The following is a 19,850-nucleotide window of genomic DNA, read 5'->3' as shown; positions in this document are numbered from 1 at the left end:
CTATTGCATAATTTTACTGTTTTAACCCTAATGTTCACACCTAATCTCCTATTTTCATGAACAATCCTAATGCTCTCTCCTAATCTTCTTATATATTAAAGTTAACAAGTAAGCCCTAATTTTAACCTAAACCCTATTGCATAATTTTACTGTTTTAACCCTAATGTTCACACCTAATCTCCTATTTTCATGAACAATTTTCTTATATATTAAAGTTAACATGTAAGCCCTAATTTTAACCTAAACCCTATTGCATAATTTTACTGTTTTAACCCTAATGTTCACACCTAATCTCCTATTTTCATGAACAATCCTAATGCTCTCTCCTAATCTTCTTATATATTAAAGTTAATAAGTAAGCCCTAATTTTAACCTAAACCCTATTGCATAATTTTACTGTTTTAACCCTAATGTTCACACCTAATCTCCTATTTTCATGAACAATCCTATTGCTCTCACCTAATCTTCTTATATATTAAAGGTAACCCGTAAGCCCTAATTTTAACCTAAATCCTATTGCATAATTTTACCGTTTTAACCCTAATGCTCACACCTAATCTTATATTTTCATGAACAACCCTAATGCTCACACCTAATCTCATATTTTCATGAGCCCTAATTTTAACCTAAACCCTGTTGCATAATTTTACCGTTTTAACCCTAATGCTCACACCTAATCTTATATTTTCATGAACAACCCTAATGCTCGCACCTAATCTCATATTTTCATGAGCCCTAATTTTAACCTAAACCCTGTTGCATAATTTTACCATTTTAACCCTAATGCTCACACCTAATCTTCTATTTTCATGAACAACGCTAATGCTCACACCTAATCTCCTATTTTCATGAACAAAGCAAATCGGCATCGCTTTATTTCCCCTATTTCTTCAAAACAAATCGCCCTATTTCTTCAACAAAACAAATCGCCCTATTGGAATAAAAGGGTTTTGAAAGATTATAGCAACATTTTTTTTTGTTAATATTACACTTTTCATCCAAATTAGAACTGAACTCTCTTTGTTAAATATTTACCACAAAATGCACCTGAATTTTGCAATCTATATAAACAGGTGGAAGAAACATTTCAACAAACAGTTAAAGGGTATCATTTACGGTAAAGGCCAAATATTCGATAAAAGGAAAATTATTTAAATAAAACATTTTACATGTTCAGGTTAAGAATGAACTATTTTTAGGTACATAATATAACATTAACATATAATTTTTACAAAAGAATGAAGTAACATTTTTTCAAAAAAAAAAAGAAAAATATTAAGTAACATACCAATAATATAATATTGACATATAATTTTAACAAAAGAATGAAGTAACACACGATTGATAAAAATTAATATTTTTTTGGTGAATAAGCGTGGTGTCTGAGGTTCGAATTCCAACATCTGCATATATTTGGGACCACATATTTCATTCTCTTTGATATGCATTGAGATTTGTTTTTGTCTACTATATCTAGAATGTATATGACCTGTGCGGCAGCACGGGTGGAAAGTCTAGTATATATATATATATATATATATATATATATATATATATATATATATATATAATATTAATGATAATAATAATAATAATAATATACATAAGTTATAATACATATTTTACATTTAATATTATTAACCATAAGGCATATTATTACTGTTTTATTAATAAGGCTTAATGATGTGTTTCGTCCTTTCAATCAGGCGTCATTTAAAAATTAGTCCTTGTAATCGCTAATCCTGACAATTTACCCTTGCATTGTTTAATCATTTAAAATTTCTTTCTTTGACCAACTTAATCACCGCCAAGTCATCAAATTAACAAAATAACATGGGAATGGACAAAAATACCCTCGTCTTTATTATGAGAAAAAATTTCTTAATATTAAATAAAAATCAACAGAGTAAACACACTACAAGCTCTCAATATATGTAAACAATGGTGGTGCAAACAACTCACCAACTAGGTCTAAGTTTAGGGATGTTTTTTCCTACTTCAACTCTACTACTCGTACAACTTCTTGGGTAAACTAATTTGAAAATCTTTCATTTCCTCTTGGGGTATAATTGTGTTCATTTTCTACTCTCGAATGAACTTTAGGGTAATTGTTGAGTTGATAAGTTAGCAAAGGTTTCTGCTGTCAAAAAAGAAAGTTCGCATAAGGTTTTAGTATAAATTATCATGAAGATTGGTGGGAGAATATCCTAGCTCTATTTCACGTTGAAAAATTGGTAGAGTTGAGGTGGTTTTGCATATTGTGTTGCTTTTTGTTTTGTTTTGCTTTTGATTTTACTGTTGATGTGCCTCCTAGTACAATACTTGTTTTCTGTTTCATAAAATGCTTCAACCGAACTCTACGTAAAGGACACTGATCATAAATGAAATGAAGCAAGATTGATTAATGCATTTTCATAATTAATGTGATTCTCTTGCACTATGCTTGTTACGGTGTTTGAATTCCGAAAAACGAATGGAATTTGTTTGTTTGGATTGCAATTAGGTGTGAATTATAGATTCGATCTTAAGAAAATTGTTGGAAACTTTGGATTGAAGAAATGGATATTGATTCCTCGATTGTGCAGAAGCTGGTCACGTTTCCGTCATGCATGCAGAACCAAACTGTTGTTGCTCTAGTGCCTGAAGTGGTGGCTGTTGGAGAGGAAAGAGCTCATGTGTACATAGTAAATTTTAAGTGAGTAGATAGTTGTGTTTTAGGCCAGTTCATAGTAATCGCTTGTCAATTAGAAATATATTCTTCATGTTATAGGAAATTTATAGACAGACTAACAACCACCAAACAGAAGTTTCCTGGACCTTGTATAAATTATGTATTATCCTAACAGCTGAGCTAAACTCACGAGGACATTTGACGAACAATAACAAAATGTAAAGTATTCTATCATAGGACTACCATATACAAGTACTACTTTACCAAGTAGAGACTAGACATTGAAAAAAATATTGACAACTATGGAAAAAAAAAAGTGAGATGAACAAATAATCAAATACAATATAAGAATGTGTTTCAATTGACAGCACAAAAATTGTATCAAAACTTGCAACATGTAGTTATTACTCAAAACTGAACTATTTTGCACCTTTGTGCTTATTGTCATGTATTTTGGTTATTGGCTCACAAGGTAATTTTTTCCATCTTGCACGTGAACTTTGTCACTTTTATGTCTTTTGTTCTTTAAGGTGAACATTTGTTAAATTCAAGGGGCTCAATCTATAGCAAATTTTGTTTCATATGATGCAATTTTTTCTTATGTTGCACATATTGTTAAGATGCTTTATTATTTTGGTCTTAAATGGAAGACAACAAAGAATCCTCAATCACTTTATATGTCCTGAATATGCATGTACTAGGTTAAATTTGGTTTAACTTCATATCTCTTAATATGGGACTGGGGTTAATTTGACACAACTAATGGACTAAGGGGTAGTGATGGCTGCTTGAAGTTTCTTCAAGTTTTTGATTGGATGGTTTATAGTGAAGCTTGATTTAGCATAACCATATTTGAATTTTTTTATCAAACGAATCTTGATTAGATGTGGTAACTCAAAGTCTTTAATTTCACATTTCAGATTCGCAGTTTGGATGCAAGAATAAGAACGATGCATAGGGCAATTTTATAGAGTACATGCTTCGTTGGATGAAAACTAAAGTGTAATAGTTTTAGTATCTGATTGAAATTGTGTTGCATATATAGTTTATTTTCATTATAAAATCTAATTTCAAATGTTTTATGAGAACATATTTGGAGTATTGAATCTAAATATAGTTTGATCTTCAAATTTTAGCTAGTTTTTTTTTTTTTTTTTTTTTTTCAATTTAGAATTTTTCATCAAATCGGAATGAAGTGAAGCAAAAATTATAATTATGCGACATGTTGCAAAAATTATAAGTAGGCAACATTTTATTATTGTTACTAATGATGATAAAAAAAATTCAAACATGCAACATTTTTTTTATTTGTTACTAATAATACCAAAAACTGTTACCGAAACTCTTTAGTAACACAGGCTTTATCTAACAATTGTTCAAATGTTATTAGATATAATCAATAACATTTTTCTTTCGGGATTTAGTAACATTTTGAAAAATGTTACTAAAACTCAATTATGTTGTAGAGGTTTATCTAAAATTGAATAAGGTAACTTAGATTAGTTTAATATATTTAGTTAACTCAAATAATAGTGATATATTTAGAGATTGATATTAGACACACCCAAATTAGATTATTATAGCCATTGTTTTTCCTTATTTTTTCACTCCAATATTAATAAAGTTATTAAACTGATAATCTTTTACATATCACTATTTTCAAAAAAATTGCCTAAAATTATTTTATATTTTAATTACAGTATACCTATTATAATAAATAAAATATTAATCTCAACGTAATTAAAATCATTCATCGCATAGGTTACACTCTGTAGTGATAATTACTGTAAAATTTAACTAATTCAAAGTAATAATCAAGATAATGAAACATTTTGAGCTTAAACATTTCAAAGTTTATTTTCATCACTGTTCAAATACATGGTAAAGAGATCCCTAGTTGGGATTTGGTTACAATCGGAGAAATTAAGTCATCTCCTTTATTCTGTTGCGGTTATTACCACATACCAAGTACTTATTCATTCATTAAGCACAAGCCCTGCAAGCTGCTGAACTAGTTTACCCTGCAACGAGCAAATGAATATGACATTAGTTTTCTTCACATATCTATTAGTTATTATTATACATGAAAAGTGCAAGTCAATGCAATTTGGTCTCTCAATAGATGTATATGATAGTATATTTTCTTAAGTTAAAGAATCAAGTTGCACTAATTACTTGCGTAAGTTAAGGGCCCAAATAGGTCGGTTTTAAGTTAAGGGACCAAACTGAATTTTTAAAATAAGTGAACGGATTAAATTAACCGGTTTTAAAGTTAAAGGATCAAATTGAACTTCTAAAATAGCTTAAGAGAATAAAGTGGTATTTAATCCCTATGGGATGTCTATGCACTCTATTTTTGCTTTTAAAAAAAGTTACTAAAACATATAAATATAACATGTAATTTTTTATTTTTTTTTAAGTAGCTCATAAAACATATGATATATGTTTTGTTTAAGAAGATCACATATTATCTCTATTTGATGGACTACTTATAAGAAGTTAGGGAATGCATATTATTTTCAAGTGCTTTGTAGAAACTTATTTAAGGTTTTTTTCCTGGGAATTAATTTAAGGGCATTCCAAAAACCATTAATCTAAAGGTATTTACTTAACAAAATATAAATGTATGTAAGTATTTTTATTTTTATTTTTTATTTTTTTTGTGGGGTGTGACATGCTCATGCAATAGTGCAACGCATGAGCGACACATGAGAAGCCCAACAGCAAACTATTGAGGTGTCTTCTCCCCCTCAAAAAAGTAATTTAATATCGTTTGACTCATTAGACCACATATCAGATATTAAACCAATAAGAACAGATACTAGATTTGATCTTAGTGAAAAGGCCGAAAAAGGTATGATGTGTGTATGTATGTTTGTATATGAAATTGAAAAAAGAGGGTTGAGAGTGAGAGAGATATACGTGCTACAGTCAAAATCAGCTTTAATCTGGTAGGGTAATGGAACATCACACTTCTCAGGGAGGGCAGCAACAGTATCAGGATTGACTCCAGGTATGCGTAACACATTGGTTTTGAGGCACTCGCAAACACTTTGACGCTCAGGTGTAGTTGTGGCTTTGTCTTTTATATCCTTAAGCCCACCGCAACATCCTGCAGGGGGAGGGTCATCGCCGGGTGTTGTAGCATACCCAGCACATGGATATAAAGTATCTGTCACTTCATTGCATGTCATACCAGCATTTGATAATGGAATGACCAAAACCAAGCATAGCATAGACATACAAGTAATCTTAACAAGCATTGAGCTAGCCATGGTTTGGAGATTTGATAGAGGAAATGCTATTCAAGTGTGTGTGGAGATGAATGGAATGATCAAGTATTTATAGAGTTAGAAGATACCACTAATTCAACTTTGGTCACAATGTTTGCATATTATTGTGTGAGGAGAGATTTACCACCATCAAAATCTCATGAGTAAATTTACACACAAAAAAAATTAAAAAATATTTCAAGAGTAAATATCCAACAATACAAAAACTCGTATATCTCTTTTTTATCGGTAGGAATCACATTATCGGTACTTTAGAATTTACGACACTTTGTATTATGTAGCAACCAAGTAAAATATTATTTCAGTTAAGATTTGAATTCGGATATTTTTAAACAATTTGTTTTTACCTAAAACTCATTAACTACTTGGAGTGTCCATTTAATTGGTTAAAAAAATAAATAATTGATCAAATATTTAAGGTTTTAAAATATTTTCGTCCCTATTTAAAAACTTTGTTCAAAAAAAAAATCTAAATAGGGATCAAAATATTTTGAAAAAAGACTATTTAATTTATTTTTGGTGATTCTTAGAAACCAAATTTTATTTCCTATTTCATTTTCGAAGACTAAATAGGTTTCCTTATTTTTTTATCAAAGACTAACGTGAATGTTTTACTAAAATAGTCAAATCTCAGAAAGAAAGAAAAAAATAGTATAAGTGAAATGATAAGTTAGATACTTTCGAGTTGAATGAGTATTTTGAAAATGAAACAACACAAACAATTTCATCCCATATTGATTTTACCACAAAATCACCAACAAGAAAATAAGGTTCACCACCAAAAAAAAGTTTACCACAATATGTATAATTAATTACTCACAATGTTCAACAAAACTCATTTGTAAAAATTTAGATTGTGGCCACAGAGAGAAGTGTTCTCACGTTAACATTTTATGTTGTCTTTATTTCATTTATTTATGTTAATTCGTATTAGAGTATCAACAATGACGTCATTCATTGTCATTTAAAAAAAATAGGTCATTTACTTATTTAATATCATATTTAATAAGCACACTCATTGTCGGTGACTTTAACTCAATTGATAGAGACATAAAACCAAAAAGAGATATTATATAACGAGATTCGAACCTCAAACATCTCATTTATTCGGCTAAAAAAATGAATTTCTAACTACTAATTACTTCAAGAAAGAAAGAAAAAAAACACTCATTATAGAGAAAAACTTTGAGTGTTTAACACTACTAGAAAAGCAAAAATTAGTGAGGGAAATTGTGAGAGGAAAAACGCGAAATATCTCTCTAATTCTGTCACTAAATTTTGCAACAAACAAATTTGTGATGGATTTTATTTTTTCCGTTACCAATTTCCCTCTCTAATTTTACTTTTTCTAGTAGTAGTGTTTGCATAAAAGTGTGACTAAGAAAGGTCTTTCTCTCTCCACTCTTTGTTGTCATATTTAATAAATTTCATTATAATAAATGGATTTGGTTAAATATACAATGATATATATTTATTTTAGTGACTCATTTAGTAACTATTTTTAGATGTTAGGTTGGAGAGATTTTTTTAGGGGGGAGATCGGAGAGATCGTGTGTTTATTAAGTAATAACGTTAAATAAATTGAAAACTGAGCGATGTGTACATACGGGGTCCATTTAAGCACCTGCTATGATAATCTCTATTGTTGTAATTTTTCATTTTCTTATATAATAGAAAGAGAGAAAAAATTCTTTGTTTATAGTTGGATCTAGATTCAACAACTTTGACGGTGAGAAACTCACCGTGATTTGAAAGTATTTTATTAGAGAGAAAGGGTGGTATTTAGCTTGGGGTAGTGATGTTTTTTTTCCATCATGGGAAAGTTGAATTTTTTACCATTAGATTAAAGTGGTGTACTGGTCTTATCATGGTCTATCTGTATTTTATTCATCATCTAGCTCTGGATTTTTTCACAGGAATAATCTTCCACCCCTCTATCTTCCATGTCTCCACCACCACCACCAAACAGAAGCATTTGCTTCCAACCTCTCTTGTTCTCACGCAACCATCATCGCCACAAACATAACAAACTCATAAAACAACAACATCAACAACTTGTTAACCCAAACAAAATCATTCATTCCTTGAAACCCCAATCTTTTCAATATGCTTGTTAATCTCTTTCATTTTTATACAGAGGTCTGTGATTACGTTGTTCATGTTTTCTTTAAGAATTAGCATCACAGTATAAAGAAATATAATCGGATCCTAGAAGAAAGCAACAAACTAAAAAAAGTCCAGATCTATTTTATGTTTTTTCAGATATGTTTATAAAAAATATCCAGATCTAATTATTATTTTTAGATCTAAGCTTGCTCAAAGCTTCCATTGGTGATTAAGAAGAGACCTAAATTTTTATTTTTAGATCTAAATATTGTTTTATGTTTTTTTAGAAGCCAATTTTAGGCCGTAGAGGTGGGTGGGAGGAAGATGAGAAAAGTTCTGAAAGAGAAAAAAAATTGCTGAGAGTCAAGGGATTACTCCCTCTATCCCAAATTATTAGTCGCTTTGAGAAAAAAAATTGTCTTAAATTATAAGTCACTTTGCAATACCAATGAAAAATTAATGTTACTTTTTCTATTATACAGTTAACTATTTATTATTCTTCTTTCTCTCAATTTTTTTATTTATCTTTCTCATACTATTTATTAAGAACAATTTTGTAAAACAACTCATAATATCTCTTTCCTACACAAAATTAATTATATTTCTTAATACGTGTGAAATAGCTAAAAACAACTTATAATTTAGAACGGATGGTGTATTTTAGAGCATTTAGTGTAAAATTATTCCTAAAAGCATTTCCATTGAGGATATCATGGTGACTCATGCACTGCGCTCTGCTCTCTTGTATTTTAATTTATCTCTCTCTCTCTCTCTAAATATATATATATAGGGTTTTGCTAGAAGACACACATGAAGGTGTCTTTTAGCAATCCACACCTCAAGGTGTGATTATCAACTTTTTAGTTATAACTTGCTAAAAGACACCTTCATAAAAATTAGTTGGTGTCTTTTAGCAAATGCCTATAAGATAACTTGCTAAAAAACACCTTCATAAAGGGTGTCTTCTAGCAAAACCCATATATATATATATATATATATATATATATATATATATATATGGCAAATTCTATGGTACACCCAATAAATTTGGGTGTACCGGTACACCAAGTCATAAAATTAATAATAAATGAGTTGTTTTTTTTGAAGAAAAATAATTATTTTCTATCATTACAACTAATATAATTAAATTTTATTTACCAAAAGCTTCGACGAAATAAAATTTAATTTTTAAGAATTTTTATTACTCATAACAATGAATATTGATTATTTTTTATGACAAAATGTAAATTTTTTAATATAATCCTTATAAACAATGAAATGATGATTTTTCTTATGAAATGATGATTTTACAATGGTTAGTTTCTACATAAATGACCTAAACCTATAATTATAGAGGTTCTAAAATCTTAAGTTCGCTAGGCGAAGTCAAGTTTGCCTAGCGAATTGATGTTTCATCAAAAGAGAATAAAACCAATTGTCTTCAGATATTTTGTTGAATCGCCTTAGTTCGGCTTAGCGGACTAAATCTCTCTTAGCACACTACTAGAAAAAGCAAAATTCGAGAGAGAAATCAGTGATGGAAAATATAAAATGCCTCACAAATTCGTTAATCGCAAAAGTTAGTGACGGAATTAGAGGGATTTCACATTTTCCCTCTCTAAATTTCCCTCATTAATTTTTACTTTTTTAGTAGTGGCAACCGCCTTTGGCTTTTCATTCTGAAACTCTATGTTTTGGCTCATTTTCACCATGCTAAGCTTGTCTAGCGAATCATCCTTTTATTCCATATTGGTGTAGTCATACTAAAAACCTATAGAAATATATGCAAAATAGATGTAATAGCTTTCTGACGCAGCTTTAGAATATAAACGAGATTCACATCAACACAACTCTATATATATGATTTGTAAGTTTTTTTTATAGCAAATAATTTTTATATTATTATTTACGGTTTTATGAACTATGAGAATTAATGGTGGAAAGAAACTTTCTATAGTAAGGAATGAAGACGGTTGATGTGAAAGTAGACGTTGCGCCATTACAAGGATGCTATAGAATTCTAAATTGAATATTGCACGGTTTCTGTTTTGCTATTTATTTACAATTAAAGTTTCAAGTACTACTGGTGAATAAAAAATCTCCATAAATGTAAAGAGGCAGTGGATCACGTTAATTTTTATCTCGTTATTATATACCTCACCAAAAACAAACAATTTATCACGTTAAATACTCAAATACACACACAATCGAGTCAATTCCTTTTCTCTTAATATGGTTGCAAGTTGATTCTTACAGAAAATCCCAACCATAAAAAAGTTTGTATAGAGACGCACGTAAGTTGTTTTCTTTTTCCTAGGGCATTTCTAGTATTTTACAGGCGACAAAACACATAACTTAGAGTTAGCGAAAAAATCATGGTGCCGGTGAAAACATAAAGGAAATTGCTACTTTTAGCGAAAGAAATCGAGCGAAAACTTCACAATATCTACTCCATGTATCAGCCAAAAAAACTGGCTCATTACCTCCCATGTTTTTCGGCCAGCAAGTAAGTTTACTGGTTAAGTGCTGTTTCGTGATCCACTCAGGACACATTCTCTTAAGATATATATAGCAATGCTCAAACATAAAACACCTCGAACCAGCTAGCCCTTAATTGATTTTGCTTTTCTAAATTTCAATTGTTTGCTCAATGAATATTACGATTTATTCTAGGCCACATGTGTGACCAAGTTTTTTTTAGACTAATAAATTTATAACATTTTATTGATCAAAATTTGTTCAACACAAATTGGTGGTTCAATTTCAATTTCATTAGCCATTTGTATCCAACATCTATCAGAGAGAGGGCTAGAGAAGTTTGGAGACAAGTTTGTTGATGCTTCCTCAACATCTATCAACTCTTTTGTGTTAGTTATGCTTCTCATGGATAAAAAAACTAGAGTGGTGATAGGTATACATACTTAGGTGGCATACCACTTTGTACCATCCTTAGGGATGTGATCCCCTCCTTTCCGTTAACATCCTACTATCTGTCTTGTGCAATTCTGGATTGTTGGATTGATCTAAAGGTTGAGACACAAAGAGGAAAGAGAAAATTAGAGGAGAGAGTATTCCTTTTTTCACTACAAGAAATGTTGCATTTTGCCAGGGGCGGAATTAGATGAAAATAGCTATAAATCTATGTAGTACTATTAATCTTGTTGGTTGTATATGATTTATACATTCAATATAATTTTAGTTTAAATATGTTCTTAATACTTTATCAACAATGTAGTCTTCCGCAATTGATCTTTTGATTTAGTCAAAGCCTAGTAAGTCTTGATATCTAAAGGATATGGTTTAAATTATGTATATGTATTATATCGCCCAAGATATCGCGGGTAGGTCTATATTCATGTATAACTTTTCGAGCTTATGCTATAAAAACAATCGACTATTTTGTCACGGATGCATCGAAAGTCAGTTGTTTCTATGCATCTCGCGTCGTTAACCTTAGCCGGAGACGTACGCTAAGGGATAGGTGGAGTTATAACTTTTTTTTAAAATGATAACTTTTTTTTTTTATTGATTGCCAAAATATAGCATACATAAAAAGCTCCAGAAATCATAAATAAACCAAATACAAAATCCTCCAAGTACAAGACATACTCCCAACCAAGCAACTGGTGTTATTTAAATAATAAGTTTGTTTGAAGGCACCGGAGCATCATACAACTTGGACCGATCAAGTTTTTGATTACAAGCTGCAACATAAGTAAAATATCAACAAGTGAATTTGAGATTAATAATCTTTGATGACTCATTTATATTTAAACATGTATGCATCTTCACATAAATATAAGTGAATACATATTAAAATTGGAAAAATCTTATCTAATAACTTATAGCTTATTTGACCAGGAAACTTTGCTAGCTTACAATGAATTTTTACAAACTAGGGTTTCATTTATTAATTAAAAAACTTGGCTTACTAACTTGTCGTGTATTTTTTCTAGCTTATAGGGTGACTTCGAAGATATTTAAGCATTGTGAAATGCTATGATCAGAGCCTCCACAATTGCTACAAGAAATGTATGAACCATTAAGAACGAAGAGCCATGCATCCTACTGCTTGAACTCTCTGTTGTTGTGGAATTGTTTGTGGAATTGTTATTGATATTAATAACGACAATTGTATTTGTTGATCTACTCTTTAGCTTTCTTCCTCTCTTAAAGTCCTTCCCGGCGAACAAGACCGCGTCAAATTCACCCACTTTTCTCTGCCCCGCTGCTTCCGGTTGCGTCTTGTTGTCCGTAGGTATCCTGAGCCACAAAGGAGGCTCGACATTGCAATTTCAATTGCTTCTTGTATATCATTTTATATTTATCATCTAATTTAACATTAATTTTTTTTTAACGTAAGTTTATTAAAAACTTTAGATACCGTCAACTGATTTATTTATTATCAAAACTAAGTTTATTCGCTATCAGATAAATTATTTGTCGTCAACTAATGTCTAAATTATTTTAATGTTGCTTATATAGTAAAAAAAATTAAGTTAATATGATTATTCGATGCATTTGATCAACGCTATTCTATAATTAATCATAGAAGATATTGTACCTTTCGCAGTTCATATCGAGCCTGAAATTGAAGGGGAGGAGAATTCCACAACCTTCCGGAATCGATGCAAAAGCGGCAGCATTGATATGAGGGAGTTTTTTAGCAGCATCTTGAATGCAATGGCAAGCAGCAATGGTATGATGATGACTGTCGATGATATTGTTTTTCAGTTTCAAAGCTTCATAACAACAGTCTTTTGGGACACAGGCTCCACCATGCATGGCAAAGTTTTTGCATGCATCAAGAGCAGGTTTCACGTCACAACAAGGAAATGTAGCTGTAGCCATAGCCATAGATAGTAATGGTGCACACAATGCTATGCATATTATGAGTGCAACTACATTTGTGCTAGCCATCATATAATAAGTTAATTAAAATTATTAATTATATTGATGATGATGGCTAGTGAAATCAAATGAAACCTGCTCTTGAAAATTGATGTTGTGTTGAAGGGGTTTTATTGCAAACTAGATGTTGTATTTAGCTGTTTTCGTTCATGAAAATCGCTAGACCATAGATATTAGTGGTCGATATGATTGATTAGGTGTTTATTTTCTCTATTTTTGGAAGTGTGACAAAATATGTATTAAAATAGATTTACTATAAGCAATCCCAACCCAAACAAAAAACTATTGGTGTTCCTCAATTCCAACAATTATGTCTGTGGGTGTGATCAAGTAGAACAAACATCTCATTTGTTCTTTGAATGCTATATTTATTGAAAAAACTTGTGGATGGGATTATTACTCTCTTCGATCTCAATTATAAGGAGAAAAATTATTTTTTACATTCTTTGAATAACTACGTGTCTGATTTATAATATAGATCAAATAATGAAGCGAAAAAAGTAAAATGTTGTTTATAATTGAGACCGAAGGAAGTACAACTTTATATAATGAGACTGGAGACACTTTACATAGTTCCATAATTTAATTTCTAGCGGAAGAGTTTAAACAAGGATTTTGCTTATTTAGTTTGCAATTGTTTGGAAGTGGTATGTTTGAAGTTCGAATCTTGTGTTCTCTCTTAAACAACATATTATCATTAGTAAAGATAAACAACTCTATTATGCATTGGTTAAACCGAACAAATATTTAGGGAATGTTACATCAACCATTGAGCCAAGACAACAATTGTGTCATTGTTTGAATGATAATATGATATATTTGTTTGATGCATGAGAGCAAGAATACGAAATATTTTTCTATAAACTACTACTAAAAGACAAGTTTAACAACAAATTGAAAATTTTATTGAAGAACGATAGACATAAATACAAGTAGTACTAGATCCCAGCCGAGAAATGAAGTACAACAGGTACTCAAGTCTCAAACCATATAAGAGATCAAAACTATAGGCAAGGAGAAAAACTAAAAGAATCACCTAAACTTACACAAAAATGGTAATAAAGACAAGGAGGACTGGAATTTCTACCCAAAAATAAACTTCAAAATAACCCTATAACATCGTTCACCACCCCCATGACATTCAAAGTTTAGTCGGAATTTTATTTTACCATTCATCACATTCCAAACTAGTCAAAGAATTGTGTGCAACTTTAAAATTTCTAAAGTATTATGAAGGTGTTTCAGTAGTATACCCTCTTGCATCCAATATACATAGATTTGTGGGGACTAATCGAATCTAAATGTTATTATGAAAACAAACGCTTAAGATTTCTCAAAGTGTATTCTTCATCACCATCTTCTCTTTCATTGTACACGTCCTCTTGCAGCAACCTCACTACTCAAGATCTAAACCTTGTAATGTCATTTCTTAATTGATAAATGATATTTCTACAACTATTTTGTAATAATTTTTAGACAACTCTCTCTCATATTCTGATTGTGTTTTTACTCTCTCTTTTCCTCTTTTTCTTTCTAGTGTTATTTACCAATAAGAATAAAGAAGAAAATTATCTCAAAACTTGTCACAAAAACGATACACAAATATCATTACTCTTCGTAATCTTTGCCTTTGTTTATGTATGAAAACACCCCCCTAAAAAAGTATGAAAACATTTTTGTATTGGTTTGAGGCCTGTTATGGCAATGTCAATCATATCTTTGGCATATCTTATGCCAATTTTTTATATATCATTTTGGCTTTTTCCAAAAAGAAAAACAAATTCATCGAAAAATAGTGGAAGACGTAAAGCATGTAATTAAAGTAAGGTGGATGAAAATGGAGAATTGCTTTCTATGTAAATCTGTAATTTAAAATAGAAAGTTGCCACTAGTGCTTGATGAAACTAGACAATAAATAATTATAATAAATTATGCTCAATATTGTAATGTGAGAATGTTATGATGCACAAGTGGCCAACTAGACACAAAAGGACAAGATATAAGGTTAGAATTGAAAAAGCAGTGGATATAAATTAGGGGTAGCACTATTTGCAACAACAAAAAAGGTGCATTCTTATAGAAAAAGTAAAGGTGAATTCTGACCTTAGGTATTTAGACATGTACAAAGTCCATCTTACACTGGTGGTTAGTTGTTCAAACAGGTATTTTCTTTTAAAAAATATATATACAAGTATCAAAACAAATCATAGCTTTATCAAGATCGCACTATTGTCCAAAAGATGCATATTTTGTCTTGATGTTTTTGTAAAAGATAACGTGGATAATTAGTAGCCACAAAAGATGTATTAAATTTCTTTTGGTTGACTTTACAAAAAAAAAAAAAAAAAAGTTGGTTTTGGTTGTGATCTTTTTCCTTTTCTTTCAATTGTACAAAATAGAAGTACTATTTTTCAAATTATAATTCTGGGAATGCCCTTAAACCAAAAGCAAAAGAATGAGAACAAGCAATTGAAACCATACAATAAAAGGATAAAAAATCCATTCTTTCTTAAAACTGCATAGACCAAAAATGCACTTAAGCCAAATGCTAAAGATAAATAAATACAAAACTAAGGTCATAAATATCTCTAGCTCAATAATGCATCAATCAATATCTTCTTCTCTAAGGACCATACCATTCAAAAGTCAAAAATCATCAATAACTACATCAATATGCCAATGGAGAACAACCAGTAGGTCAATTGGACTCATCAAGCATAATTTTGTAAACTTACAACATTCTTTAGTTTATTTATAACTTTTCTTAATCGACGTGAAAAAAAACCGAAGACAAACTTATTTTGGAACAGATGGAGTAACACATCAAAATACTGTTTGTAACTATGTTACTATATTGTATTGTTTTGCATGTGCTGTCCGAAAACGCCGAATCAACGCTATACAGCATTAGCATACTATGCATCGCGTCATTTTTTCGACCATTGAAAACCAATCATGCATAAGCTTAACCTTTCAACACCCTTTGCATACACCAACTTTACAATGAATAACTCAACTAAAAATAAAGTTTAATTCTTAACACGGGAAATGTCTAAACCAATGTGTTCCTTTACAACAAGATCAATTAGATATGGTAAACAATCCTTTTTTGTTTTTTCCTTGCTCTTTCAAAATGTCTATAAACAACATTCTATTCTTTTGTGGAAACTGTTACAACCTTTCTAGTTGTCACCTTAGAGGTTACTCAATGAATGTACTAAAATTTATATACTGTAGCAAAACGAAATGGTAAAAGGTTTAGCACTTACTGTTAGTTTTTTATCCTTTTTGAAGAAAATAACTGGCGAAGAAAAGCAAACTTTCCTTTGTTCCGGGCAGAAAACTCAGTAATGGCACCATTATTACTTGTTGTTGCCGCCTTAGGTTCATTATCGGGTTCTGGTAAGGGAGGAGATAGTGGTGAAAGTGTGAAGAGAAACTCATTGAGCATCCGGATTATCTGACTAAAGCTTGGTCTCAAGTTAGGATCTTCAACCCAACATGATTGTATGACGAAAGCAAGATCAGGAGATATATCATCAGGAATTTTCGGCCTCTCTTGCTGCAATCTCAAATTCAAACCATTTCATGATTAACAACTTGCAAAAAAATTCTTTGAAAGTGTGCAAACTAATATATTAACTTTAATGTTAACGAGTGCCCCCGGGGCACTCTTTAAGCACTTTAAATGGTAAGTTTTTAACGAAAAGTTGTGTACTTAATGCATTGGAAATTGTAATAGTTGACTTTTTAAAAGAATGATTACTAAATTTGGGATGCTTAAAGAGTGCCCCGGGGGCACTCGTTAACAAGACCCAATAATCCTTCAACGACATGCATAACATGAATAAGGTCTACTGCAACTATCCTCAAATCATAGTAGAGAAATTTGCAGAAACATTTTGTTAGGACAGCAACCCTAGTTCAAACTTAAAGTTTACTGTATACAACTTGTATGTAACTAGTACGGTCCAGATTGATGAATAAACACTCGGTTATTTCGAATTTAATACCTTGAAGGCAGCAGCATAAGCAGCCTGTAAATTGGACATCCCTTCAAAAGGCATGCGATTTGTTAGTAGCTCCCATAAAACAATCCCAAAGCTATACACATCAACCTTGTTGTTATAGTGCTTTTTCTCTCCTTGGCGCAACGTTACAGTACTGTACAACTGCAAAAAAAAATGAGCTTGTCGTAAAAGAAAGTATATGGATCCAGAAAACATTTTCATTGCGAAGATTATACGAGAATTGGTTAAATGATGCATTATAAGCACGAAAAAATGTCATCCTGATTGGACCCTCTGGGCACATTTTTGGATGGCTGTTGTTGTAACAATAAAACCATGTTCCATAAAAGACAGCATACCTCTGGTGCCATCCATCTGTAAGTTCCTGTTTCTGCAGTCATCATTTCGGTCACCGATTCTTCTCTTGCAAGACCAAAATCTGCTAGTTTAACAGACTTCTGATTTGCTGTAAGCAACAGATTGTCTGCATTGTGACAGTTTCAAAAACATAACACTTATTAAGTTTAGAAGTAAACTCATCGGTATATACCTCAATTTAACTTATCATTAATGCCAAAAACTACTACCAATTACTATTATAGATAGCAATGTTCTAACATTAACCTTGAAATACATAACGAAACGTCTAAATACAATTTATCAGGTGTACATAATATCTAATACGTAATAATACCAGGTTTCAGGTCTCTGTGTATGATCCCGTTATCATGCAGCCAATCCATGGCTCGAGCAATATCAAGGGCAAAGTTTATAGCCACGTGAATGTCTAATGGTTTAGGACGGATACTCGTCAAATACTTTCGCAGCGACATTCCAGGTAATAGCTCTGTAACTATCACCATCAGAGGATCCTTACATGCTCCGATAAACTGCAGAAAAAGAACAATCGTAAGAAAACAAAAATCAAATCAGTGAGATCATTATCTTCTATCAGAGGAAACCAACAACCACATATGTATAACATAGATACAGTATTCAGTAAAACATAACTACATAAATACATGAAAGATAATCGCTGCAATGGCATTTACCTTTACAAGATTATCATGATGGACACGGGACATCATGTTAACTTCCCGTGCAAAACGATTTTCAAGCGAAGCTCTTTCTTCTGACGTAGTCCCACGCTGCAGAACTTTGATAGCAACAATTTGATCTACATATCTGGAAAATTATTAAGTCAGTTGTTCATAAGTAAAATCAATCAACAGTCAACACCATATAAATTATCTTATTATTGAAGAACCAAGACATGTCAAATAATACCCTGTTTGGATACACAACTTAATAAGCGCTTATCATATAATTCCTTATGTATAAGATATTTCTATAATAAATGATAAAATAAAGTCAAATTGTTTTCATATAAGCTGTGTAAATAAGCTATACTTGAGAGCTTATGGAAACAAGTTGAAAACAGCTTATTGAATGTCATAAGCTATTTCCATAAACTCTCCCAAACAATCTCACAGATGCTTATATTAGTAAATAAGCTCAAATAGATTTTACACACAAGCCTTTGCAACTAACCTTCCTTGATAAACTTTTCCATGAGCACCTTCACCAATTTTAGAGCCAATAAAGAGCAACTTAGGATCAACCAGAAGATTCTCATCAATTGTAAACTGTGTAGTATTTGTTAATGACCCATTTGACCTCACTGACTTTTCACATTCCCTCTCTTCAACAACTTCTATATTCCTATCTCTGAAACTCATTCTGCAACAACCTTAAACTACACCCCAATTTCTCATTTCAATCACCACAAAATTTTCAGCTACAACAAAAAAATAGAAAACAAAAAACAAACTTGCCCTTAATCTTGTTTTCCACAAATGAAACCCCAAAAGCATAACTTGTTCAAAATTCAAACTTTACCAACCAAAAACAATAATAAAATTATAAAAATACAAACTTTATTGTTATTACATCATAGATGAACATTAAAATAATAATCCATAATAAATTTCTTCTTTCCCCTACCCTTAAAAGTAGCTAGCATATGCTCCTTTGTTTCAAACTCTTCAGTTACAAGCACAAGACCTTTCGGTGCAGTTCATCTAAAGAAACAAAAAAATAATATTAGTAAAGAAAAAACAAAACCCAATAAAAAATTAATTAATAAATAAATATTTTTCCTATAAAATTGGTATTGGTAAGTAAGAGAGAGAGTTGAAAATAGAAACAGAGAAATTGAGAAAACATACCAAAGAGTTAGTTACACATGTTTGTTGAAGTAGATGAATTTGTAACAGACACACATGTGAATTTTGATGAAGAAGATATTTGGAGTATATTGTTCTTTGTTTATGGGTGCGTGCGTGTGGACTAATAATGGTAATGTGCGTGAGAGGAAAAAAGGAAAAGAAGAAAGAAAAAGGGGAGTCAATAAAAAGATGACACGTGGAGAACATTGGAAAAAGAACAGAGATGGTTTGATCACTTGATGTTTGGTTGAGTTGAGGATGTTTTCGGATTCGGATATGTATGAATGGGGCACTATGTACGGACACCTTCTCTATTTGGCCTCGTGACAAATATGTTTATATTAATATATTATTATATCTAGTAGTATATTCTAATTTAAATATATAATAACAATTTTATTTTTATATAGATTATTTATTGTTTGGTGGAAATTGAGTTTAGCTAACGTTGAATAAGAGGATTAGTGGAGGTCCTACAATCAGCAAAAAGTAGAGCATCTGATAGACGACAAAAATACTTAAAAAATGATAAAATGATCGAGTGAAATAATAAAATTCGTTGAAAACTTTGGTGATAAGATGAACTAAATTGCGTTGTTAGTTAGAGTGTCGGAGAAGGTTTGAAGCTTTG

At 31.0% G+C, this 19,850-nt stretch overlaps 2 protein-coding genes and 1 non-coding gene across 6 annotated transcripts; all 3 read right to left on the bottom strand.

Moving 5' to 3' along the window:
* Positions 1 to 4,482: 4,482 nt before the first annotated feature.
* LOC11433128 (non-specific lipid-transfer protein 1) lies at positions 4,483 to 6,004 on the bottom strand. Its single transcript, XM_024770131.2, has 2 exons — positions 5,594 to 6,004; positions 4,483 to 4,692 (listed from the first exon to the last, which is right to left on the bottom strand). The coding sequence occupies exons 1-2, from the start codon at positions 5,944 to 5,946 to the stop codon at positions 4,683 to 4,685; spliced, it is 363 nt and encodes a 120-aa protein (XP_024625899.1). The 5' UTR covers positions 5,947 to 6,004; the 3' UTR covers positions 4,483 to 4,682.
* LOC112416895 (U2 spliceosomal RNA) lies at positions 5,334 to 5,529 on the bottom strand. The gene has a single exon (XR_003007405.1). It is a non-coding gene; the product is annotated as a U2 spliceosomal RNA (small nuclear RNA).
* Positions 6,005 to 15,946: 9,942 nt separating the features above from the next.
* Positions 15,947 to 19,380, bottom strand: LOC11433127 (serine/threonine-protein kinase STY13). Of its 4 annotated transcripts, none has more exons than XM_003623528.4 (8): positions 19,220 to 19,380; positions 18,996 to 19,072; positions 18,543 to 18,789; positions 18,044 to 18,176; positions 17,686 to 17,881; positions 17,351 to 17,475; positions 16,995 to 17,153; positions 15,947 to 16,543 (listed from the first exon to the last, which is right to left on the bottom strand). In XM_003623528.4, exons 3-8 carry the CDS (start codon positions 18,728 to 18,730, stop codon positions 16,253 to 16,255), a joined length of 1,092 nt encoding a protein of 363 aa, XP_003623576.1. In that variant the 5' UTR covers positions 18,731 to 18,789; positions 18,996 to 19,072; positions 19,220 to 19,380; the 3' UTR covers positions 15,947 to 16,252. The 4 variants fall into 4 exon arrangements, with proteins under 4 accessions (XP_003623576.1, XP_024626480.1, XP_024626481.1 ...); XM_024770712.2 differs by having other exon boundaries at positions 18,543 to 18,747; XM_024770713.2 differs by having other exon boundaries at positions 18,044 to 18,168; positions 18,543 to 19,072.
* Between the last annotated feature and the right edge of the window lie 470 nt (positions 19,381 to 19,850).

Source organism: Medicago truncatula, chromosome 7 (assembly GCF_003473485.1).
Source record: "Medicago truncatula cultivar Jemalong A17 chromosome 7, MtrunA17r5.0-ANR, whole genome shotgun sequence".
NCBI lineage: Eukaryota > Viridiplantae > Streptophyta > Magnoliopsida > Fabales > Fabaceae > Medicago > Medicago truncatula.
Note: the sequence above shows the minus strand (reverse complement) of the source record. Positions and strands in the feature narration are given on the sequence as shown.